Source organism: Elgaria multicarinata, chromosome 8 (genome assembly GCF_023053635.1).
Source record: "Elgaria multicarinata webbii isolate HBS135686 ecotype San Diego chromosome 8, rElgMul1.1.pri, whole genome shotgun sequence".
NCBI classification, from domain to species: Eukaryota; Metazoa; Chordata; class Lepidosauria; order Squamata; family Anguidae; genus Elgaria; species Elgaria multicarinata.
This window is the reverse complement of record NC_086178.1, coordinates 87704120-87730370: the sequence shown is the minus strand read 5'-3', so window position 1 is coordinate 87730370 and position 26251 is coordinate 87704120. Positions and strand designations below refer to the sequence as shown.

The 26251-nt window shown below is 41.9% G+C and overlaps 1 protein-coding gene across 1 annotated transcript in view; it reads left to right on the top strand.

Moving 5' to 3' along the window:
- The window catches only part of PCDH15 (protocadherin related 15), a 451284-nt gene that overhangs the window by 241837 nt on the left and 183196 nt on the right, over positions 1 to 26251 (top strand). The window contains exons 15-17 of the mRNA XM_063132951.1: positions 15639 to 15832; positions 19236 to 19368; positions 22114 to 22193. Of these exons, the coding sequence (XP_062989021.1) occupies positions 15639 to 15832; positions 19236 to 19368; positions 22114 to 22193 (407 nt within the window). The remainder of the gene's footprint in view (positions 1 to 15638; positions 15833 to 19235; positions 19369 to 22113; positions 22194 to 26251) is intronic.

Genomic DNA, 26251 nt, shown 5'->3' with positions numbered 1-26251 from the left:
ACAACAGTCTTGCCCATCTTAGTGCCATCCAGGGGCGGTCTTCACAGGTTTTTCCTATGGCTTGGCTGCATTGTAAGATTCTGTGCAGCACATGACGTCATGGCCCTCCTAACTAGCCGCTTCTGCCTGGAAAAGCAACAGTATCAGAGAGTCCTTTTACTCCGTTCTTTTTAGTTAAAGCTATTCTCAGGCGCTTGATCTGCCATGTGACTCCATGACCCCACATTAAATCCTGGGTGTGCCTGTGACTCAGTTGTGATGTGGGCTGGCACTTCCCCCATTCACTTCTTTAGCATTCCCATTGAGAGACATCTACAGTATGTGCTTCCTGCATTAATGAACTCCGAAACTGTGTTAATTTGCTTCTGGGATGTAGTGTTAGCTCCAGAACTGTGCGGCTCCAGAGTTGGGAGTGGCATTAATTGGGTTCTTTGATGTAGTGTTAAGGCTGGTGCGATACTTTTTGGAGTGGGGTTTATTTGTGCCAGTGGAGTGCTCTTATGGGGAGCCAGTATTGTGGGTTAGTTACTCCCTATACCCATTCATTAAACTGTAGTGGAAAGGGGAACCTGGAGAGGGGTGGGTAACAAGTCTCTCTCCAAATGACATTGGTTCTTCTCTGCCCACCCCCAACCAGAAGTATGTTTTTCCCAGCACTGAAAAGGCAGGTTTTAGGGACAGCTGGCTTTACCGTGTAATATTGACAGAGGAGAGCCGATTTCAGCATACTGTGGAGAATAACAACAATGCACACTCCTCCTGTGCTCATGAAGATGAGGCCCAGCTGTGTTGAACTACAACTCCCATGGTCATTAGCCATGCTGGGTGAAGATTATGAGAGCTGTAGTCCAACATATATGGAGGGCACTAGGTGGGTATCCAGAATGTCCATGGCCACATCTTTGGATTGTAGCCATGGATTCTGGACTAGGGCGGGGGTAGGGCATTCACAAAGGGCTCTAGTTTTCAACATTAATTCCTATATTCTGAACATTAGACAGAAATCCACGCACTCTTTAATCCTAACCATGACTTAAAATCTTGCTTTGTGAAAGTCAGACACTGCTCTCTAGCCTAATTTCTAGCATTTTTCTGACAGTTTAGGAATTATTATTCCAAGTCACTTACAGAAAAATCTCCAGAAACTTCAAACTTGGCTATCTCGAATATTGGAATACTTTATAATGCATTCTTATCATGTTCCATACAGTGGGAAATGGTAAACATGTTGTGTTAGAATGGGAAATGGGAAGGGACATTTTTCGCTGTGAAAGTCAGTAATACTCATTTTCAATGAGTCAAGTAAAATCTGTAGTAGGAGGAAGTTCTTTTCTTGCTATTGTTTCTGACACTCTCGGAGGCCTTCATAGGAGGGAAAATTGGTATATAGCACCTTTTATCAGCTTGTATTGAATATTATTTAGGGAAAATGTGGATTTACACTAGTGTTTCGTATTGTGAGACTTACTTTACTTGAGATTTGAGATTTGGGTTGTGTAAACAGTTTTACAGCTATTCTCCAATGTTATTTTTCTTTTCAGAAATAGATCCTTAATACATCCCCCTCCTCTTGCCCAAGCCAAAGATCCTTTAAGCTTTGCTTACTGCAATTATATATTTATGTGAATACAGAGTTTCATACTGGTAATTTGGTTGTGTTGTAATTGGGCGGCAAATTCTTTTAAGCTTCTTTGAAGATAACGGTTACAGTTTCTTCTGAAGTGAACGTCATTATCTTAATTTACCGTGGAGTAGTTCTTTAATGCCGTTCATTTTCTTATTGCTGCCATTCAGATAAATTAAAACTTAGCCATTGATTTCAAATGAGTCCAAGCTGAAAACCGTCACACTTGATTCTGGATTGTGATTAGATTAGCTAGTGGGCCAATCTAGAGCCAAGGGCTGAAGCTTTCTCCGATACGCCCCGCCACACATACACACACCAAACAGAAGCTTCAAGGACTCTAAGAGATCAACCCTATACATGTCTACTCAGAGTAGGACTTACTCCCAAGTAAGTATGTACCGGATTGCAGCCTAAACCCAATCTGCTTCCTAGCTACTACTCTCAGTACCATTGATCATTCAAATCAGGGGTACAGAACCTCCAGACCAGGAGTCAAATGGGGCATGACTGGGGTCCTAATCCAGCCCTCTAGGGTTCCCCAGATGACGAGGTTGAAATGCCTCTCCTAAGAGCTTTAAGAGAAAATAGGCTGGTATCTTGAGGTAATTTGGCCCCATTTTTGCCTTTATCCCTGCCCGCCATTGCAATAGGGCTCCCAAAAAGCTTTCCCGAAATGGAATTTGGCTCTCAGGCTGAAAGACGTTCAACACTTCTGCTTTGAATAGTGGAATTGCTTTGAGTCCCCACTGTGATCTTGCATCATGATCATAAATTGCACCAGATAATATTATGGTATTCAAGGTTATTTGATCTCAGGCAAGGGGAGACATACAGTGACATTTAGATGCCTCACCTTTGGAGAGTTGATAGCTTGTTTTTTATTATTAGTGGCTGTCTCTTGGAGGGCCGTGAGCATATCTGAAGTGAAACAGTAGTCTTCAGCTAAAGTTTAACGCTGAAACACAAGAGAGATAAGACACGTGGCTGATAAGGTGGATTACCTCTTCACCGGAAATAATTTTCAGTTTCCTGAGCTGATCAGTTGTCAAAAGGTCAGAAGTGCTGGTGGTTCAACTAACTGACCAACATGAGAGAAAAGGTTACTTTGCCATAAATGTGAAATGAAATATAATATTGAGCAAGGGGATTCACTTATGATGTCTAACTATATTTGGATGAAACATGATGGGTTTCATATAAATGCTAATAGAACTATACCAACAACATCAGCAGTGTGTGAAGAAAAGATATATGTTTATAGTGCTGAAAGGGAGCAATCACTCTGATTTTATTATTTGATTTTGACTGTGAGCCTCTTTAAATACCATGTATAACAATAATAATTTTATTATTATTACATATGTTATCTCAATAATCCTTATACAATTCAGTAAGGTAAGACAGTATTGAATAGCCTTAGGGCGGGGGTAGGCAACTTATGGCCCAAAGGATGGAGAGCAGAGGACTCCATCATTTTTTGGACCTGTGAGCACATTTGGGAATCTGAGAAACTTCTGTGGGCATCATGACACTATATCTCCCACACAAGATGTGGCTAGTCACATAATGGCTGCCATGGGGGTGAGGCTAGTCAAAAGACAAGTAATTCAACCAAGACACTGAGTACAAACAGAGGAATGTCTGAACTCCAAAGCCAATCCACATATTTGACCCCATAAGCACAACAAAATATCCATTGAAGGTTCCAGTCCATGGAACTCAATGGGAATTGCTTCTGAACAGGCCTACATAGGATTGCTCCGCTCATTCTATCAACATGTAGATACCATTGCCTAGCTCTAAAGGAAAGGGAAATTCCCCCAGCCCCAAAAGGAAATGAAACATTTTCCCTACTTTGACCTGGGGCTCAGCCACACAGGATGTTCCTACTTCCTCTGCTGCCATCAGAGCCCCCATCTTGGAAGGTGCTCTCTCTGTGTGTGTGTGTGTGTGTGTGTGACAAGAAAAGGGGATAGGATGGGAGAGAAAAAGACTGAGGCTAGGCTCTGGGAGGAGGAAGAAAGAGGGAGAGAAAGGGGTGAGAGCGAGAGAAGGAGTAAGGCTAGGGACTGGGAGGGGAAAATAATGTGAGAAAGAGGGAGGCTAGAGGCTAGGACAGGGAGAAATAGACAGGCTAGAGGCTGGGACGGAGGGGGAAACAACAAGATAAAGGGGTAGAGAGGAGAGAAAGAGTAGGGCTGGAGGCTAGGAAGGGAAGATAGGGATAGACTCACTTCCGCCTGCTCTCGCTGGGCATTTGCTGAGCCATGTGGGCCACTGGAGCACCCAGCAATTGCCACAGGGCTGCCCATTGCCTTAGCAAGTTGCCATTTGGCATAAAAATTGTGGGCTGTTTTTTTCCAGAAATGTAATGTTGTGTCAATGGCAGCGTAAAGGGGCCATTTACACTGCATTACAGGCATAAATGGAGTATTCATGCCTGTAATGTTGTTTCAGGGCCGCCAATTATGTAACATTATGTATCCGGTGAAACCTTGAGCCACAAAACGTTTTATTTATTTATTTATTTATTTATTTATTTATTACATTTTTATACCGCCCAATAGCCGAAGCTCTCTGGGCAGTTCGCAAAAATTAACACCATCATAAAACAACCAACAGGTTAAAAGCGCAAATACAAAATACAGTATAAAAAGCACAACCAGGATAAAACCACGCAGCAAAGTTGATTATAAGATTAAAATACAGAATTAGAACAGTAAAATTTAAATTTAAGTTCAAATTAAGTGTTAAAATACTGAGAGAATAAAAAGCTCTTCAGCTGGTGACGAAAGGAGTACAGTGTAGGCGCCAGGCGGACCTCTCTGGGGAGCTCATTCCAGAACCGAGGTGCCACAGCGGAGAAGGCCCTCCTCCTAGTAGCCACCTGCCTCACTTCCTTTGGCAGGGGCTCACAGAGAAGGGCCCCTGTACATGATCTTAAGGCAGGTGCCAGGTGCTTGCAGACCATGCGGTGCTTGGGCATATGGGTCTGGTAAGTGGCAGTGGCTCAGCGAGCAGGGACTGGGAGGCTGAGCAGGGTGACTCCGTCAGGCTCCACCCCCCTCTCAGATTCCTGCAACATCCCTTGGGCTAAGTAAAAAGGTGGGAAAGAGAAACAGTGAAGCTAGAGGCTGGGAGGGAAGAGGGAACTAGCAAGAGAAAGAGCAAGGTTAGAGCCTAGCAGAGAGAGAAACAGCAAGGCAAAGAGAAATAGCGCAGCTGGCAGCCAGAGGGAAAAAAACAAGGCAAAGTGGTAGAGTAGACAGAAAAAAACAAGGCTGGGAGTGGAGTGAGAGAACAATGGGGAAAGGATGATGTGAGTGAAAGAAGAATTGGCTGGGGCCTGGAAGCAACTCTTTCCTAATCTGTCTGCCTGCCGAACAATTGATCAGCGATTTTCATGTATATTTATTTGTTAGTTAACCGCCTCTCCCTCTGGATCGAGATGGGGTACAACGCAAATGCAAACACCATAAAATATAACTAATTAAAATATTTAAAACTAATACATTATTAAAAGCAGCACATTATTAAAAGCATCTTAAAATTCAACTGGGTAAGCCTGCTGGAAGAGATCAATCTTTATGGCTTTCTTAAATTTTGGAAGACTGTTAAGTTGACAAATCTCTCCTGGCAAGCCATTGCACAAACTGGGAGCGGCAGAAGAAATGGTCCTCTGGGTAATAGTTGTTAGCCTTGTTTTTGTTGGCTGGAGTAAATTCTTCCCAGAGGACCTGAGTGTTCGGGGCGGATTGTACGGGAGAAGGCGATCCTGCAGGTAGCCTGGACCCAAACCATGTAGGGCTTTAAAGGTGATAACCAACACTTTATACTTCGCCCGGAAACTAATTGGCAGCCAGTGAAGAGATTTTAAAACTGATGTAATGTGGTCACCCCTAGGTGTACCAGTGAACAGCCTGGCTGCCATATTTTGAACTTGTTAAAGTTTCCGGAACAGGCACAAAGGTAAAGCGTATTGCACAAGTTGAGCCTCGAAGTTACCAGCATGTACACTACCATCTTTAGGTCTTCCGACTCTAGGAAGGGGCGCAAATAAATTTTTTTTGAAGGGATCAAGGAGTGGAGAGTTTCGTGGGGGGGGGTCATTGGTGCCACGTTAGCAATATCTGCTCCAGATTTTTGGCCTACAATTCCCATCATCCCTATCATAAGAACATAAGAAGTGCCCTGCTGGATCAGACCAAGGGTGCATCTAGTCCAGCACTCTGTTCACACAGTGGCCAACCAGCCATCAGCCAGGGACCAACAAAGCAGGACATGGCGCAACAGCACCCTCCCATCCATGTTCCCCAACAACTGGTGCACACAAGCTCCTGCATAGTCAATGGTGATGGGAGTTTTAGGCCAAAATATCTGGAGGGTCACAAGTTGCCCAGCCCCTATCTTAGGCAAATCACCATCTCTCAGCCTCTGGTCCAATCTCACCTTTACCTGATTCCAGAACTCCTATATAGCCATCTTGTTTACAATGCCTTTGTCATTATATTTTGAAATATGTGTTGAAACTATTAGAGATGTGGTGTTGAAATCATTAGATCCAACAAGTGATCTGAGCAGTACTCACGACAATGAAGATTGTAGTGGGTCTTGTCTGCTAGAAGCACAGTTGACAGCTACTGGTTTTACATTTTTGAAGATTTGTAATTATATCACATGAAACAGAATTTCAAAATCTGCATTGCAAAACCCACTATAGTAAGAGTGTAAGTCAGCTTGGGCCTTTTGAACTGTTACTAACAATAGTTGAATCAGTTGAGAAATGGCTCTTTTAAGATAGCTGTGAACTTGACTTAATGTAAAAAAAAAACCTTGAGTTGGCAGATCTCTATTTGAATGAAATTATAACATTCTACAAGGACAAATGGCAAGTAGCATTTCAGTGTTTATAACCTCACTGGCAAAATACCACAACTTGAATCTTTAATCTAGTATTTAAATACTAATTCCTTCAAATGGAATTAATTGTCCTTTTGAAGTGTCAGCCTCTGGAGTAAAGGAGGCTTTTTGGTATATTGTGAAGGGACGTTGGATTAGATGTGTTGTCCATTTTTATTATATATTAAAAGACTTAATTATAAGCTTCAGAAATTCTGGTTGCGATCCTAAACAGACTGACATATGGAGTAAGCTCCATTAAACACAACATATTTTTATAAGATTGTGCTGCACATCTCTTAAATAAGAAACTTTATAGGGTTTTGATTGGGTAGGAGTTGTGTCTCAAATATAATCATCTAGATCTTGAGAGACATCCTTGAAAATTCTTCAGTCCAACTCAGTTGCTTTGCCTCCTAATTGGTTTAGAATCTTATAAGGACACTTGCCTCCTTTGAGATGATAATCAGCTATGATAACTTCAAAAGGGAAATGGCCTAGGTCAGTCATGATTAGATTGTGAAACCAGATATTCCAATCAAAAGAAGTAGGTTAGAAAAAGAGCACCGACCTTGGTGCATTTGTGCAGTTAGACAATAATTCATGATGAAAGGCTCCTTTTACTCACTAATTGAGTTGCATTACCAAGATAATAAAACATTTAATTTGTGTAACGTTTAGTTGTCTTGCAAAAATGACAGTTCCTATTCCAGGACATTATCTGTAGTGGTTATAATGTGTCAGAACAGATGGTGTTAAAGCTTTATAAGATAAATGTTACTAAAACCATTAGGGCTGGATTAATCATATGGCATTTGCAATGTGCAGGGCTGGCTTCAGGACTTTGGGGGCCCATGGCTGATGCATCCGTCGGGCTTCCTTCACCTGAATTGTGAAGTGTGCAGATTCAGAATACTTTCACACAGCCTCTGACCATACTGGGTGCTCCCAATAAAAGGAGAACATTTCCATAGTTAGCAAATTGGGCCCTTTGCCTATCTTGGAGCCCTTTGCGATTGCCTCTCTCCATTTGTTCAAATTTTGATTATCTTTTAAAAATTGCATTTGTCCCCATTTCATGACTTTCATGCATGATTTATCCCTGCCATATAAGTGGATAAAACATGGACCTGGTCACCCATGACCACTTACTCACACACACTGTTCATTAGCTAGGTACTGATGCTTTAATATTTCCTGATGATGATAATTTACAGCTGAAGATGAACTATTTGTTTCATCTATTCCATAGATACTTGAGTAGATAGCCTTCCCCTAAATCCAGCCCTCCTTGATCTGGAGTCAGAATAAAACATCCTTGGTTTTTCAGCTTGGAAATTGTTAGCCATTTTAAGTGCAGAACGGAAATATGAGCGCACGATGAAGAGGAACAGATGAAAGAAATAGTTGGGTTTGATTTATTCATTGATAGATTGGTTACAACCAACTGCATTCTGGGTCTTTCCTGTTCGCCCTGATATCTTAACAGTAACCTCTGGAGCTGCAATTTTGAGTCTTGCAGTTCAGTTCAGTAATTTCCCAGTTTTCTTTTATGCTTCTTCGTAATAGCTAAACTCTTCAGGATATGGAGAGGATTACTTTTCCTTTATCCATCCCCTGTACTTGACCTATGTCAGGAAAAGAAGTTAAAATGGATTCATCTTTCTGAAAGAAAGCATTGAGAATGAATCCTGTGGTCTAACCACATCCTCCATACTCTTCTCTCTATATTCTTCCCTGGTGCTTCATCTGGCCTTGTATGTACCTGATTTTCTGCTACAGCTCCTCCGTCTTTTCCAGCCCTCTGCCACCTCCTTGCCTCCCATTTTCTTTTTAAATAAAATGAAATAGCAAGGTAGACTGTATCATGGGCTGAGCCCATGGTCCCTTTAAGAGAACATCTTTTGCTTCATCCCAGGGAGAGGGAGAGGGGTTTCTTTGTGTCTGAACAGGGAGTAGCAAGCGAAATGCCAAGGCTGCGCTGGGCGAGAAGCGCCTGGCATCTGATAAGGCCTCCCCGGGCTGGTACTGGGGGGAAAGTAACAAGTTGCAGCTGAGCCATGTCTGGAAGCATTCCCCCCTCCCTTCGGGAGAGGTGTGGGTTGCTAGGGGGTTTCTATTGGTCAGGGTGGGTCTGGTGAAAAGGGGTCCCAGAAAGGGATAAAAGGCTTAGGCACCTATGGGTCCGGTCTCTTTCCTGTGGGTGTCAGGAGTCCTGTGTGTGTGTGATGAGTCAGAGCATCCAGGTCGGACCGGCTGGGTGGCGGAGGTTCCACGCAGCCGCTGAGGGAAGGAGTTTTAGTTCGAGTGGCGTAAAGTAAAGTCAGAGTGAGCAGCAAGAGGTTGAGTCGCAGAGTTATATGTTTGTTTTGTTTTAGTCCAGGTTTGGGTACAACTGGGCAAGGGACCTTGCCAGAGTTACGGCTGGTGGGGGTGGTTAAGTGGGGAGTGAGTGCAAATTCTATTAGGCTTAATTCTATTAGGCTTAATACCCGGTCACTATGTTCAACATCTAAGGTCCTCCTCCGGGTGCCTACTCCGAGAGAGGCTCGGAGTGTGGCAACAAGGGATAGGGCCTTTTCGGTGGTGGCCCCCAGACTGTGGAATGATGTCCCTGATGAGGCTCGCCTGGCACCAGCGCTGCTATCTTTCCGGCGCCAGGTTAAGACTTTCCTCTTTGCCCAGGCATATGGCGGCACATCCTAATTACCCACATGTTTAGTTTTTAATCGGTTTTTAATGCTTTATGTGTGTATGTTCTGTGTTTTAGAGTTTTAAATTTTGTATACTTGTTTTTACCTCAATTTTAGAATTTCTGTAAACCGCCCAGAGAGCCCTGGCTATGGGAGCAGTATATAAGTGTAATAAATAAATAAATAAATAAATAAGTGTGTAAAGGGGGAGGGGGAGGAATTAGTCCCTGCTGTCCTAAGTGTGTCATTCCTTTGTCCGTGTTTTTCCCCCAAACCTCTTACGTATTTACCTTTATGTGTGGACCCTTATGGAAGTATGTGACTTGAAGAATAAAAGTGTTTGGTCCCTATTTCTGGAGTGTGGCGTGGTTTCCTTGAGAACCTAGACTCTAAAGGTTTAACAAGTGGCAGTGAAGGGGCGTGTGTCTGGGCTGGCTGAGTCAGACCCCCCTTCTCCAGCCGGGGAATCACTGAGTCAAACAGAGTGATTCCATCACAGACTGCATTAAGAAAAAATATATAAAATACTAAGTCAGGCTTCTCTATTCTTTAGACAGATTATTCTATATGCACTTACCTGAGATTAAGGGAGTCATCATACAGGGGAAAATTGTGTTTGCTTACCATCACTTCTCCCCCCATGCATTTGTCCCTCGTTACTTCCTCTTTTGAAAGAGGGAGCAAACAACTTGCACGTGGCCCATTCAGGGGGACGTTTTGATCCCACTGCTTCTCCTGCACACAACAGGATATAGCAGCAACTTCCCTCTTTAAAAATAAATCTGACTTACTGGGGTGTTTTTTTGTGACGCAAAGAAGGCTATAAGGGGTGGGAGGCAGACAACATCATGAGAGGGACCGCGAAAATCCATGAGTGCCTAGTAACAAGGATGATCAGAGGTCTGGAAACAAAGTCCTATGAAGAGAGACTGAAATAATTGGGCATGTTTAGCCTGGAGAAGAGAAGATTGAGGAGAGACATGATAGCACTCTTCAAATACTTGAAAGGTTGTCAGACAGAGGAGGGCCAGGATCTCTTCTCAGTCATCCCAAAGTGCAGGACATGGAATAACAGACTCAAGTTACAGGAAGTCAGATTCCGGCTGGACATCAGGAAAAACTTCCTGACTGTTAGAGCAGTACGACAATGGAACCAGTTACCTAGGGAGGTGGTGGGTTCTCCCACACTAGAGGCATTCAAGAGGCAGCTGGACAACCATCTGTCAGGGATGCTTTAGGGTGGATCCCTGCATTGAACAGGGGGTTGGACTTGATGGCCTTATAGGCCACTTCCAACTCTGATGGTCTGTGGTTCTGTGTAATAAAATGCTCGCCTGGTGGCACTCTAAGACCCATTGAACTGGGTGGGGCATAATTTTAATAGATATGTAGAGAATGCCCTGTTAATTGATTTATTAATCTTCACCTGTATTTCTATGGTCAGCATACAATTGGAAATGAAATGAAATGCATTTACTGGCATGGAGAAATTAGAGCAGTGCATAGAAATTGGAAATTAAGACAATTACAAGCATATGCCCTTAGCAGAATTTGGATTCCATATATGTACTTAAATTCCCCAAAGTATATCTGTGAAGGAGGTGTGTGTGTATATATATATATATATATATATATATATATATATATATATCCCCACAAAAATAGTGGAATTCAAAAATTTTCTGACCCAGGTTTATAGCAATTTACAAAACAAATGTATGTCAGTTCTCTTCCATGTTAGAAGCCGCAGAATACATTTTTGGTTCTTTCCTAAGAGTGAGAAAAAGGTTAAAACCCTTTGCATCTGTGAAAATTGTCTTTGGGGAGTTGCTTTTGTAGCATTTCAAGTGCTCTCTGCTGTTCAGGAAAAAAAAATTTGGGTGGGCAAGGATATGTTGATTTCATCCGAAGTTTAAAGTTTACGGACTGACCTTTGTAAACTGCCGAAAGAGCTTTGGCTTGGGGCAGTATAGAGATGATGATGATGATGATGATGATGATGATGATGATGATCATGGCGGCTAAATGCCAATGGTGGTTTTGCAAGACCTAGTTATAATTATATTAGGATATCTAAGGTCACATCTTCATGGGGCATTTGGGTGAGTGCAAAGAGGACTGAGTCTGCTTTTTATGAGGATTTCACATAGCCCTAAATGTCCTTCCATACCCTCCAGAGACTCAAGTGAGCAAGGAACCTCTATGATCCCTTTGGTGCTGTTCTTTTGGGCAGAGTGAGTCTTACAACAGCTGGCTCATAACTGGGACTGTAAGCCATAACATGGTTGGGCAATGCCCCTAGCGATTTCACTGTACTCAGGACAAGGCAGATCCGGAGTCTCATATGAGCCCTGTCGGAGAGTAGACACTACAAGACTGTAAGGTTGAATGCGAGGGCCTGTAAATCCTGCCAATCTGGTCACCACTCCCATTGTTTTCAGGGCATGTGTGTTGGTTTTGGGGTGGGGGTTGCTTAAGCTTATGAGTTCTTTTCCTGGGTTGTTTGTGGCCAGCACAGCTGCATTCATACATCACAACAACCCAGAATTCAACAATCCATACCATGGGTGAAGGTTAAGTGCTAACCAGGCCATTGTGTTCGTCCCCACAAATCATCTGCCTCCTGGACAAGCCCATGCTGGTCCTCAACCTGTGTTTATGGCAGAAGAGGATGAAAACACAACCAGTCCAGGCTGTGTTATCTAGGGTGAGCATATGGAAAGGAGTAACTTTAACAGTTGCATAGAAAAGGGAATTTCAGCAGGTGTCATTTGTATGCATGCCGCACCTGTGAAATTCCCTCTTTATCACAACAGCTAAAGCTGCAGGAGCTATACCAGAGTGACAAGGGCAGGGCTTCTGCATCTTTACCTGGTGTAATAAAGAGGGAATTTTACCAGGTGCTGCATGCATACAAATAACACCTGCTGAAATCCAACCTTTCAATACAGCTGTTAAAAATACAGGAGCCCTGTCCTCCTTTTCATATGGTCACCCTAGTCTACACACCCTAATGGTGATTTTATCACAGGATTCTGTTAGACCATTTTGTCACTTCTTTTTCATTTTACTTTCTCCACACTTGCTGTTTAGTGGTGCTCAGGAAGCAAACCGGGATCAGAAAACACCCCCATACAAACGCATCCTTTCGGTAACTGTGAGATACGTTTTATATCATGTCCACATTTTAAAGCTCTAGCTCTGTGTGGACTGTAATGCTGAAGCCAAGAACTAATGAAGAACCCATATGCAGTAGGCTGCCTGAGTTTCGTCACAGCAGACCCCAGTAGCTTATTAATCGAAAGGTGTCAGCTGCACCGCCACTCAGTAATTTTCTTAACAGTACCTGCGTAGCTAAAATAAATTTATGCTAATTGTGTATGACTTTGGGAAAGCAGACCTGTTTGCCTGGAACAGTTATTCCAAGTGTGGTGGTTGGAAGGCAAAGCTACTTGGCACACAACAACTGCAGGTTTCAATTTAGCTCAGTGGGAAGTAATCATGTTAGGCATTTGGGAATCAGACCAATTTGCCTGAACTTTTTCCTGACAGATGTGGAAGTACTTCGAGTCAGGATGCCTTATTAGCTTTTCATCACCTTGGCAAAAACACACACACACCCAAAACAACAACCCAAACCATCTCTGATCAAGAGGGCTCTGACCAGCCAACCCTTGTAAAAAGAATGGCAACAAATCTAAACAGGCATTCCTGTAAAAGGCATGGCTTTGTTAAGAAGGGATGCTCTAAAGTTTTCTTATAGCTTCTCATTTGCATAATGCAAATCAATTCTATGCCTGAGCAGTAACAGAACATATTTATCATTGTCAAGTTGTGAGTATTGCCCATTTTTAAGGAACAAAATTGCTGCTGCTGCATGAAGAAGATATACAGGGAAAGCAGAATGGAACCTTTTTCCTCCACCTCTTACAGACATTCAGATAGTTCCAAAATCATATAAACTGCGGAGCCTATCAGCCCAAGACACCTGCTGTTGGAATTTTCAAAATCATAGAACGTTGTGAGGATGCTTTGACTTTAATTCTTCCTTTCAGGCATCTTTTTTTGCCCCCTAAATGTTTTTCAGATGACTTAGCATTTCAAAGCACCTTCATTTGTAAATTTAATTAACCTTGTTAATTTATGTATTTGTGTATTCTTCCAGTTTCCCCTTTGAGGTTGTGGCAGTAAAAGCTGTCATCAACCTTGATTAGTAACATTCATTTAGGAGGTCAATAACTATGAGCAGTTTCACAGGGAAATTCTAAAATGATTAAAAGAATTATATAGTTTGAGAGAAGTTTAAACCCTAAAAATGAGGGGCATATCGTTGAGTTCAGTGCTGTAATACATCACCCTGGGTTGACAGTCTCTGTGGACCCGTTCAAATGATAGCTTTGTGCAGCACATTCCTATACATATATACTCAGAAGTAATCCCCATTACGTTTAATGGGGTTACACCCTAGTGCAGTTTTAGGAACATAGAAAGCTGTCTTATACTAAGGGCTCATCTACACCCAGCGGGATATAACAGTATGAAAGGGGTGTATATAAGGCAGGAGCCACACTACTACTTTATAGTGGTACTGAAGTGCACTGACAACTGTTGGGGGCCATGATACATCTACACCAAGCAGGATACAACACTATGAAAGTGGTATGAAAGCGGTATATGGTGTGTGTCAATGGGCCCCAACAGTTGTCAGGGCACTTCAATACCACTATAAAGCAGCAGTGTGGCTCCTGCCTCTAATATTTTATTTATTTATTTATTTATTTATTACACTTATATACCGCTCCCATAGCCAGGGCTCTCTGGGCGGTTTACAGAAATTCTAAAATTGAGGTAAAAACAAGTATACAAAATTTAAAACTCTAAAACACAGAACATACACACATAAAGCATTAAAAGCCGATTAAAAACTAAACATGTGGGTGATTAAGATGTGCCGCCATATGCCTGGGCAAAGAGGAAAGTCTTAACCTGGCGCCAGAAAGATAGCAGCGTTGGTGCCAGGCGAGCCTCATCAGGGAGATCATTCCACAGTCTGGGGGCCACCACTGAAAAGGCCCTATCCCTCGTTGCCACACTCCTAGCCTCTCTCGGAGTAGGCACCCGGAGGAGGACCTTAGATGTTGAACGTAGTGTATATTCACGTCAGGAGAGGCGTTCCGTCAGGTATTGTGGTCCCAAGCCGTGTAAAGCTTTATAGGTCAAAGCCAGCACCTTGAATTGGGCTCGGAAACATACAGGCAGCCAGTGCAAGCGGACCAGAGCAGGTGTTATATGGTCAAACCTTCTGGTTACCGAAATCAATCTGGCCGCTGCATTTTGCACGAGCTGCAGGTTCCATAGTAGAATATCCTGCTTGGTGTAGCTGAGCCCTAAGTCAGACTATCTAGCCCAGTATTGTTGACATTGGCTGGTAGTGGCTTTCCAGCATTTCAGGTAGGAGTTTTTCCAGCCCTATTTGGGGATGCTGGGGACTGAACTGGGGAAGTTATTCAGAGAAAGCAGTGGCTCAACCATTGAGGTACAGTCCATCCCTGATCTACGGCCCTCCAAATGTGTTGGACTACAACTCCCATCATCCCCAACTAACATGGTGAATGTCAGCAAAACTCAGTTGACCCAGCTTGTGCGGACAGAAGCACATTCCGCTAAGGCAAAGGCATCACTGGATATAATGCAATAATCACAGAATGGGTTAACTAACTCACTCCCCCATTTTACTATTGCATTCTGGAATTCTTAGGTGGGCCTAGGGTACTTAAGCTGAGGCTTGGCACACTCCGGTGGTGGGACATGCGGGAATTTGCTATATCAGAATAGGGATGGTGACCACTCTGGCACTTTTTGGTGATTGGCATATCTGGATGTCCTGCTCCTCGTGAGTTTTCTGGCTCCCATGCCAGGATATGGTATGCCTTTGAAGATCCTCCTGCGTCACCTACTCATAGTTTTACGGCTCTAAGTGGGGGTGATGTGGGGTGGTCTCCCCACACTTTCAAAGTGTCACATTAGAGAAGGGACGGGTTTACCTGACTCTTGGCTTAGGAGAGTGGCTCGCCCATAAAGACAGGCAAGTGGGCTGAGATAAGGACATACTGTAGATTCCCGCACTTCAATATGCAGATTCAGGGAGGGGTTGAGTCTCCTTTATTGTAAAGAGGCTCTGGTTTATCCCAAGCTCTGGTGTCTGTGTCTTTATTCCATGCTTCCTTCTCCACTCACAATGCAGTTTATGTCATTTCATTCTATAGCACAGGATGTCTGCTTTAGGCCTGATTTGTTAGCATACACAAAAAACTCCTTCTTATTTCAAAATCATTTACTTGGTTCTCTGTCATTCAAGAAAGAAAGGAAGAACCACAAATCTAGAATGAAACATTTAAAATTCTAATTTTCAATTGCAGCTCACTGCCATGGATGCAGATGAAGGTCCAAATGGACGGATCATATATGAAATCCTGGCTGGGGATCAGGGAGACTTCATAATCAATGATCAAACAGGCCTTATCACCATTGCGCCAGGAATTGTATTGTTGGTAGGCCGTTCCTATGCCCTCACTGTCAAAGCATCTGACAGTGCTCCAGTTGCACAGAGAAGGTAATTAATATTATAATTAAATATTTTGTCATAATTTGTTCGTAACTGAAAAGTTAACCTCTCCACACTATAAATCATTGAAGGATTACAAGTATCAAAGGAACACAATTTCAGTGATTTATGTTTGTTTTTTTAGAAGAGGTTCTTCAGCTAATCCTTTGCCAAGTGTCGTATTGAAAAGTAATCGTGCAGCACAATCCTATACATGCCTACTCAGAAGTAAGTCCCATTGAGTTCAATGGAACCTACTCCCAGCCAAGTAAGCATATGTAGGATTGCAGGTGTAATATTTTGCTGTAATGGTTCATAAATGAAATAAATATATATCCTGCACAGAATTGCTTTTTTTGCAGTACGTGCTGTGCACCAAACTAGGCTGTTTTGTCTTTTAAAAAAAACGTCAATTGTTACATGTTAAGTTTTATTTCATCCACATTTGTGAGTGTGAGACTTTGTTTAAGCGACCGAAAGTGAGAGAAAGGAAGAGAGAAAAGGAAGCAATGAAAGCAAAACTATCCGTTTGTTCTGTAAATTGCCAACTATCATGTAACGGTAATATCTCCAAATATACTGGATCGCCAAGCTGGAGGTAACCTTTTATCCAGATGATACAATCTTATAGTGTGCCTTAGCTCAATTTGGAGCACAAATTGCAAGCTGTGCAAACACTGGACAAGCGATGAAATACACTCCACGGAAACTTACATTTGCACTGGCAAAGCCATTCTGTTTCTAATCTATGGCTTGTTAGTTCTGAAAAGCCTCGAGGAGGGAGAGATGAAGTCTTTCTCAAACCAGCTTGGCACAAACAAATAAAATGAGTGAGGTTTGGTTTTTCAGCTCACACAGAAAACTTCAGGCTAAAATAGAATAGCTGAGGTGGCTTAGTCCAGATTTGCATGTTATATTTTGTAGGAGGGTGAATTTCCAGATGTGAGTGTCTGCAAGTGGGGGGGAGTATGTAACAGTTGCCATGGCATCATGCATATTTTAACTAAGGCCAGATCCAGATTAGTCCAAAATTTAATGTAAATCACACATCGTGTTGTCTGTAACATCTTTACAGAACATTTTTTCTGGGTATGTAGATGCAAAGATTGGCTAAAACATATATGAATTGGGCACAGGTTAGCACAAGAAAGACACAGCAAAACAAAGATAAAGAAACATATATGTAGACCTTACCCTAGTTAAGGATCCTTGGGTCTTCAGCACTCAATCTTCCTACGAAGTGTAAGACAACATTTGAAAATGGAAGACAGCAAAAAGACAATGACAATATTTTAAAAGTCAACAATTAAAAATGAAAGACAACAAAATAGAATAGATTCCATGGAATGTGCCCATACCTTGTTTGGGTGAGGCAGACCCACGAGGGGCTCTCCAGGTTGAAGTGTTACCTTTTATATTTGCGAAAAGCAGTGGGGAGGAACGAAGCAAGGCCAAGATCCATACCCCATTTAATTATACTTAGAGATGAGAGTGGGGAAAATATCCAAATAGCCCCTGTGTATATTGTAGGCAAAACTTGGAAGTTCAAACCATACTTCCTATGAAAAATGTATAAATATTTTATGCTGTAATTGTTGGGCTGTTTGATTATTAGCCCTCCCTACATGCAGCATATGTGTGGAGCCAGGAGTGGGACCGCATCTGCCAGACCCATCCCTGATGGTCCTACCTCCAGTGGACCTTCAGAAAGAAAAACTTAGGCACATAGGATCTTGACCTGAGTAGTAGCCTTGACTGTGTAGGTTTCCCAATCGGGGGAGATAGATGTACAGCCATGTGCATATAGGCTCCATTCTTAGATTACTTTTGTTGTCATTGTTGCTTACAGTCAAGCATAGTTTTCATCTCATTTTTAACTGTATCTTTGTCAGCTCAAGGGCTAAGAACATTTTAGCCAGTGTTCTTGACTTTCTAAAATGAACCCACAGATACTGCAAACCTTCACTGGGTGTTATACACATGGCCATAGGCTGTACTTTTCTCATCCCTGCATTAGAAAGCCATAATGTGTCTGGGTTTTTTGTGTATACCATTTAAGAGACATCATTGTCACCCAAACCATTATTTTCTAGCCTTAAGAAAAACTATGAATTTTGTAATAAATAAATAAATAGTGTCTCCAACTTGTTCTGATAAAAGAAATTCTTTTGCTCCCCCTCACCCTGCAACTTCCTCAGCTTGTGTGATCACCAGAGTAAAGACTCAATGAGCAACTATTTTAGATCTTCTGAAGCCAGGCTAATTCTATTTTAGATCTTGGCTAAACCATGGATGCTGATGTTACCTCCTACAGACTTTAGTCCTTCTCTCTTGCAAGCTAAGGGTGTTACCAGAACATGGATGGATGAAGGCTGCACTGAGATCAATTCTGCTTTGTGCATTCCACACACATGCCTTCATTCCTGATTCACATCCCAGTGGAAGACTTAGTGGTATTTCTTCTGCTGGTTTTTATTGAAATGCAGACCTTGCTAAGATACATGTTGTTGAGATGAGATACTGGAGGTTGCTTTCAATTTCCTGCCAACGTATCTCCCGAGAACCCAGTTTGGTGGATTAATTGCTTCCAGAGTGAAACTGGCATGAATTTGATACCCCTCTAATCATTCTAACATAATGTAAATAAAACATCCCAATTGACATCTCTGGGGTCCTTTAGACAGTTTTTAACCTCTCTCTTTATTCTGGCACCTTGGAGGAAGCAGAATTAGATTCAGGAGTTCTACTTGCTCTGGCTTACCTGCTATGACTACAACCACACCAAAACACACTATAAATCAGTAGCTGAAATCCTCTATTGAGTGGCCAAAATACAAAGTTAGTTCATATGAAGAATACTTGCCTCAGTTTAGTCATTTAACTGGCTTACCAGGTTGTACTGCTTAAGCAGTCTAACAAACAGTTGGTAACTTACTAAAAGGACAAAGGCATTAACATGGGAAGAAATAAGCTTAATAGAATTCTCCCAAATCAGAAAATGCAGGTTTATTTAACTAAAGTATTAAGTGTATTAATGTAAACAAAGATATGACATTCTATTCAAATAAAAAACCAATATTGTTTCTCACATAATATTTGTCTCTAGATAATATAACAGGCAGGTGTTTCTAACATTTCCAGCACAGTTCTGTAAATGTCTGCTCAGAAGTAGGCCCCATTGAGTTCAGTGGGTGTTGCTCCCATGTAGGTGGGTATAGGGTTGCAATCTTAGTTACTTGAGACCCATAGAAAGTGGTAATAGTTTCTGAGTTAGAAATTAAAATGTGTCTCTCCTTGCTTGGCCGAAGGTTACTGTGTTTGTTGACTGCAGGCGCTTATCAACTGTCGTGGCACTACTTGGGAAAGGGTGGATTGATTTTGACTGACTTTTGTTTATTTCTTGTCATTGCAGGAGCTCCATCACTACTGTTTACATTGAGGTCCTTCCTCCAAACAATCAAAGCCCACCCCGCTTCCCCCAGCAGATGTACAGCCTTGAACTCAGTGAGGCCATGAGAACTGGTGCCATTTTGCTTAATTTGCAGGTACAGAATGCTTCAATGTAAGCATTTACAGAGCTCTTTCTGCTTATGAATGTGATGGTTTTGATTCTAAGCTACTTTGGGTCTTTCTGGGCAAATGTTCCTCTATATCCTGGGTTATTGAACTTTCTGCCATCATTGAACCCATTGAAATCCATTGGCTTGTGTGTCAAGGAACACTTGCATATTGCCACAGAACCACTCAGTTCATTCTGGGCTGCACACATCATTCTAGGGAGCATGCATACATCACTTGAAGTGCTAATCGGATCTCTTTGACTCCAGTGTTGCCACACATGGACTTAAAGTCCATCTGAAAGTATACACAATGCTTCACTGCCTTTGACAGCATTTTGGAGTAGACTGTAAGAGGAAGACAAGCTGCCTTTTCAGAGGACTTTGCTCATCATTACAGATCTTCTTACTGAGGATCTCCTGTTAATCTTCCGGAATCCAGTTTGAAAAGTGTTAGTCTTCATTGTTTTAATGAAATGCAGCATAAATGAATGACAATACAGAACTAGATGGTCCAATGGTCAGACTCAGTATGAGGCAACTTCCTAGGATTTCTGTTTTTCAGCTGATGCTTCCAAACAGGATCGCATCTATATTGATGAAGATGACTAGGGTGTAACTAGAAAGTCCTCATTTTAGTCACTGGAAGTGGTGTTTCAGTAACCTTGAGCCTTGTAGTGCAGATGAGATGCATGGGGTGATTTTAGAGTGTGCTAGTCACTGTTACTGACAGGGACCAGCAGGACTGCTACCTTTTACCAGGCTTGAGGGACCAAAACTGAATTCAGTCCTCAAGCTGAAAGAGGTTACTCACTCCTACTGTATGACCTGGTTCAGACAACACACTAAACAATGCTCCTTAACCACAAAATGGTTAAGGGAATACATTAAGGTTAATGCATTCTGTTAATGTTGTGGTTAAACAGCATGGTTTAGTGTGTTGTCTGAACCAGGCCGATGCCTTTATCAACATCCTTGAAAACTGGAAAGTTTTCAACATAGCATCTCCACACCAGGAAAAGTTGATTACAAAATCCCAGCAAGTAGGTTCCCCTCTACTCGGCACTGGTTAGGCCTCATCTGAGTACTGCGTCCATACTTCAGGAAGGATGCAGACAAGCTGGAGGGTGTTCAGAGTAGGGCAAGGAGGATGATCAGGGGTCTGGAAACAAAGACCTATAAGGAGACACTGAAAGGACTGGGCATTTTTAGCCTGGAGAGCAGGGTGTTGGACTCAATGGCCTTATAGGCCCCTTCCAACTCTACTATTCTATCATACTGTGGTTTCAGTATTTTGTTGACATGGCCTACTTCCAGTCATCACTCTAGAGGTGTCCTGATAGAAAGGTCTCCTTAGGCTTACCAACTTTTTACTGGCCTTGTCTGCTCCTGTGTCTTTAAAAGCAGCCTGCTCTGAATAATTTCAGGTGCTAACAATGTTTCTAAGTATGGAACATCTATGTGTATTTTCTGTATTTTCATAGCTATTAAAATATGTGTAGCAGGGACAGTAAAAATGCTGGCAGTTTTATCTAGTGCTTATCCAGAGCTACAGTTCTGAATCAGAAATATGGAAAGCAACTGTCTGGTTAGCCTTAGGTTATATGACTGAAACATCTTTCTCTCTCTCTCTCTCTCTCTCTCTCTCTGAATTCTTACTGACATATTAATGACTAGTATTCACTACTACACAAGGTTTCTTTGAATTATTGACAGTCAAAGTTATGTTCAGCTGAGCAGGAAGAGGGGAAGAGCAGGATACAGGTTTAGCTGGTCAGCAGTAGCCAGAAGTAACAATGGTCAATTCTAGGTGTAGCTATTGGTTAGGAACACAGAAGGCTTAGCATGAGTGCTTGATTCAGGCTCCAGCACCATTTCACGCCAGTCATCTGAATGCTGCAACCTGCTTGCCCCATTAAAATAAGTTGGTCTTTTAATTCTATTTGAATTATGCTTACAAACATTTAGGAGCACAATTCAGCCAAAATTATGCACCTTAAAGTCCCGTTGATTTCAAGGGGAGAGAATTCGACAGCAACTCTATAGCAATTGAACAGAGTTCGGCTTACTTCTGATTAGACAAGTATAGGATTGTGCTGAAACCACATGCTTAAATTAATGGGACCTCTGTGTGCTGAACTTTGGCAGTTTATCTTTATCTTTAAAACAAGTAAAAATAATATTCAAATGATTACACTGTAAACTGTACAGGTGGCATATTCTTGTTTAATTAATGGCATTCTTTAATTGTCCAGAATGTGTATATATATTTCAAGCAGTAGCCAAATGAGTGCAAGGTTTAAACACTGTTATCATGTCTAGGAATGCAGTAATAAATAATCCCTACTGAAAGTTTTGAAAATAAGCTGGGGACTTTACTGCTTGCCGAAAGCCTCCTTATTACCTCTTGTTCTGTCAGTCATTGTTGATTAAAGCTTAAGTATGTAAATATTCTAATTTCCTGAAATTCCAATAAGCAATTATCATGCTTATGAGAGCACATGCTCCATGCTGCCAAAACAGAGGTGCTCTCTAGAGAGGGTAAAACACATACAATCAGTTGATCTAGAGTTAAAGCTGTCAAATATTTAATTGTTATGAATGTGTTGATTAGCATTTAAAATGTGTTGTCCATCACTGCTGAGCTTGAGTTTTTTAAAAAATCCGGGTAAAAAAAGTCAACAATCTAGAACAATCTGTAACATGCCTCTTATTTGTGTTGTTCTCCTGAAGGCAACGGATCGAGAGGGTGACCCTATAACGTACATCATACAGAATGGAGATCCTCAACAAGTATTTAATCTTTCTCGAACGTAAGTGGAATAACCCTTAAGACTGATGTTGCAATTTTATATATGTGTCTACTCAGAAGTAAAACTCATGGAGTTCAATGGGACTTAGTCCCAAGTAAGTGGGCATAGGGTTACAGCCTGAATTTCCAACTTGCCAGAACAATTGTATATGCAGATTATGTGCAAAAAATGCATCTTCTAAATCAGAGGTGTTCAGCTGTTTGAGGTTGAGCTCTCACACACTAATGGGAGCTCCATGAATGGTACTGAACTTTGAAATTGTACCCCCGAGACCGTTTATTTATTTTAAATGTTTGACTAGGTAAAACCCACTGGGATGGAAACCTCCATTATATGAGTGACCTGGGATTAATTAGAAGCCGTTAGACTTGCCAGGTTTCTGCTAATGACAGTGACATTTTTTTACTTACCATTTCTTGTCTTGAAAAGGAAATGTGCTTTAATGAAAAGGAAGACCTTTTGGGGCCATTGTTTGAATTCAGCACCAGACATTCCAGGCATACTAACTGAGAAAGCTTTTAGCTTTCCTCCTAAATTGATGCCGCCTTAATTAGCGAAAAGAAAAGCCATGGAACATCGAAAGTACATGTTCCAGTTAGAGTGAAAAACTTCCTTCCTTTAAGGATCTGTCATTCGCAAAGCTATTATTTGCCTGAATATTAATTATAATAAAGAGGAAAGGTAGGGTACATTGAGACACCTTTTTTAGAAATTAGGGAAAGAGTAAGTAGAAGCTAATCATCATGTTCTCAAAATTCAGGAGTTTTGCTAAGCAAAAAAAAAAGCCATTTATTCACCACTGTGAGTACTGGTATAAGCAGAATAAATACTAAAAGTGAAGATGTTGCAGTAATTTGAGGTTTTTCCAAAGCTGATGTTGCTGCCGATAATTGTCCTGAACTGACCTTTGGTCCATTTACTTCCTGCTAGGGAAAAATATGTATAAACTCTTGTACATGGTAGCTGGAAGTTTAAGAACTGGTATGCAAATCCCATTGAAAGTCAATGGGAGCAGCTATATTTGGATAGACATTTGGATCTGCAGCCATAGTGAACAGCATCCGAATTTAGCAAGGTATCCTGCTGAAAGTAGTGGACATCAACATTTGAATACATATCTGATTTATTCCTGCAGTCCCTAAAAGCAAGGATAGCCAAGACACTCCACACGTTTGTGCGGCTATCCAAGATCACAAGCCAGAGAAGTCTTCAGAAATGAAGGGAAGGTTTCCTGGAACACTATTGAACACATACAGTATGGTGTTTTCTTATGACAGATTCTTCCAATTGACCTGTGAAAAAACAGAAGATGCATCATTTCTGATGCAAACTGTTATCATGGCCACATAATCTATTAGCTGGTAATTCATGTTTAATTAATAGCAAAACAAATGTCAAAGTAAAATATAAACACAGAAGTGTTGTGTTTACGTTACATAATGTCAAGGAAAGTTGATATCTTTATATTGTAGAATAAAAGAAATAAAAAATATCCCAATGGTATTCTGGAAACAGTGTTGCCTTTAGGACATAAAAGACAGTGCAGTGGAACTGTCAGAAGATTCAGGCCATGCTGCTGTAGATCCTTTGCGCACCAACATTGCTTCAGTTTCTCACATGGAAAGTTCTGCTGTTGGGAGGAGCTACCACATGGATTCCAGATCTCCCAATGTAATCGGAACAGCACAAGAACATAAGAAGATAAGAAGAGCCATGCTGGATCGGACCAAGGTCCATCTAGTCCAGTAATCTCTTAACACAGCAGCCAACTAGATGCCTGCAGGAAACCCACAATCAGGACATGAGTGCAATAGCACCCTCCCACCCATCAAATGGTGTACATAAGCTTATTGCTTCTGACACTGGACATAGCACATAGCCATCATGACTAATAGCCATTGATAGCCTTCTCCTCCAGGAATTTAACTAACCCCCTTTTATAGTCATCCAAATTTGTGGCTATCGCTGTCTTGTGGTAGTGAATTCCATAGTTTAACTCTGTGCTGTGTGAAGAAATATTTTCTTCTATCTGTCCTGAATCTCCCACCATTCAGCTTCGTGGGATGACCCCAAGTTCTAGTATTATGAGAGTGGGAGAAAAGTGTCTCACTGGCCACATTCGCTACACCATACATAATTTTGTACACTTCTATGTCTCCCCTTACCCTTCTTTTTCCAAGCTAAACAATTCCAGCTGTTGTAATCTTCCCTGATTAGGGTAGTTGCTCCAGTCCCTTGAACATTTTAGTTGCCCTCTTCTACACTATTTCCAGATCTTACAATATCTTTTTTTAGGTATGGTGACCAGAACTGTACACAGTATTCTAAATGTGCACACTCTGTAGTAGTAGGGCCGAATTAACTTTGGATAGCGTTCATGGTTTCTGAATCTGGTAGGGTGACCTGAGAGCAGGTCTGCCATTGACACAATCCTTCTATACACAAAGGATATACAGATGGATTTTTGGCTTTAATTTCACCAGCCAATAGATTAGGTGACATTCATGAGGGTTGAGCTCCATCCAATGTCCCAGGGAGTTTATGCGGTAAACATGGGTCAGGGGAGGTGACCCCATTCAGTGACCAGGTTTGCAAGATCATTTTGACTCACAGTGGCTTAAATAAACCACAGTGGTTTGCGACATGTTCCTGGGCACCCATGGGTGCCTATTCCATAATCCAACCACCGCTCACAGGTTGTCGAGTCATCTGAACACAACAAAAGTGAATTGTCATTCTGGCTAACAAACCGTCCACAACCCTAAAACAGCTCATAGTGTATTTAAGCCACCCTGAGTCAAAATGATTGTGTGAACCAGGTCACTGCCTCCAAGCCAACGCTGGTGTGATATACCAGTGCCAAATCAAATGCTCTACCACAAGATGTAGTGATGGCCACTGACTTAGGGCATGTCTACACCTCCCGGCGGAGGGGGGAAGATCTCACGATATACTGATCGCAAGATCTTCCCTCTGTGTACACACATGGTGCATGACGTCCCGGGAGGAAGGAGGATGTCGCACCTGCCATTTTTTTTTAAAGAAAAGGACTTGCGCCCCAGTGCAAAAGTAAGGTTTTTTTAAAAAAATATCTCTGACCCCACTCCCCTCCCCACCACTGATGGGCATGGAGTGCTTGAAGAGCTCCGTGCCCTATGCCTGGCTCCGGGCTCCTTGTATTTACTTGCGAGGAACCAGGACGAAACCGGGACGGCCACCCACATGTCCTGGGATGATCCCGAGGCCATGGGAAAAACCAAGGTAAAAGCTGCCCTGGTTATCCCCGGGGAAATGGAGGGATCATCCCTCCCTGCCCCCGGGATCCCCAGTGCATCATGTGGAGGCACAAGGATGATTCCGGGTCTATCCCCGGGATAAGGCATGGTGTAAACATGCCCTTAGACTGATTTAAAAAGGGATTAGAGAAACTAATGGAAGATAAGGCTAATAAATGGCTACTTGTCATGATGGCTATCTGTTACTTCCAGTGTCAGAGGCAGTATGCTTCTTTAAACCAATTGCTGGAAAACATGAGTGGAAGGGTGCAGTTATCTTGACTGTGGGCTTCCCGTAAGTTTGCCACTGTGGAAACAGAATGCTGGACTAGGAAGGCCTTTGGTCTTATCCAGCACCGTTCTTCTTATATTCTCTTGAAGAATCAATTACAGATTTTCATTTTATGCTGAAGTCTCTGTGAAATAAAAATACATAGACAGGGAAAGCCACAGTGTATACAGCTCCACTTGGAAATATTTGCGATCCAGTCATACAATTGTTTATCAGAACAGAAAAATGGAACGGCATATTCATTGCGTGTGGTGAAGCCATTGTCTAAAGAGTTGGTCATGAATTCAGATTGCTTCTGTACCTTCTTGTATGCAAAAAAAAGTATACTTGTTATATTGCTTATTTAGTCAAAGTAGGTAAGCTGTTAAAAACACACACAAAAGGTGCACAGTTTGCTCACAATGGTGTAATAAAGATGTCCCTGCCTTGTCAGGTCTGATCTTCTGCATCAGCAGTCATTAATGAATAAAACACACTTGCCTTGTACTTTC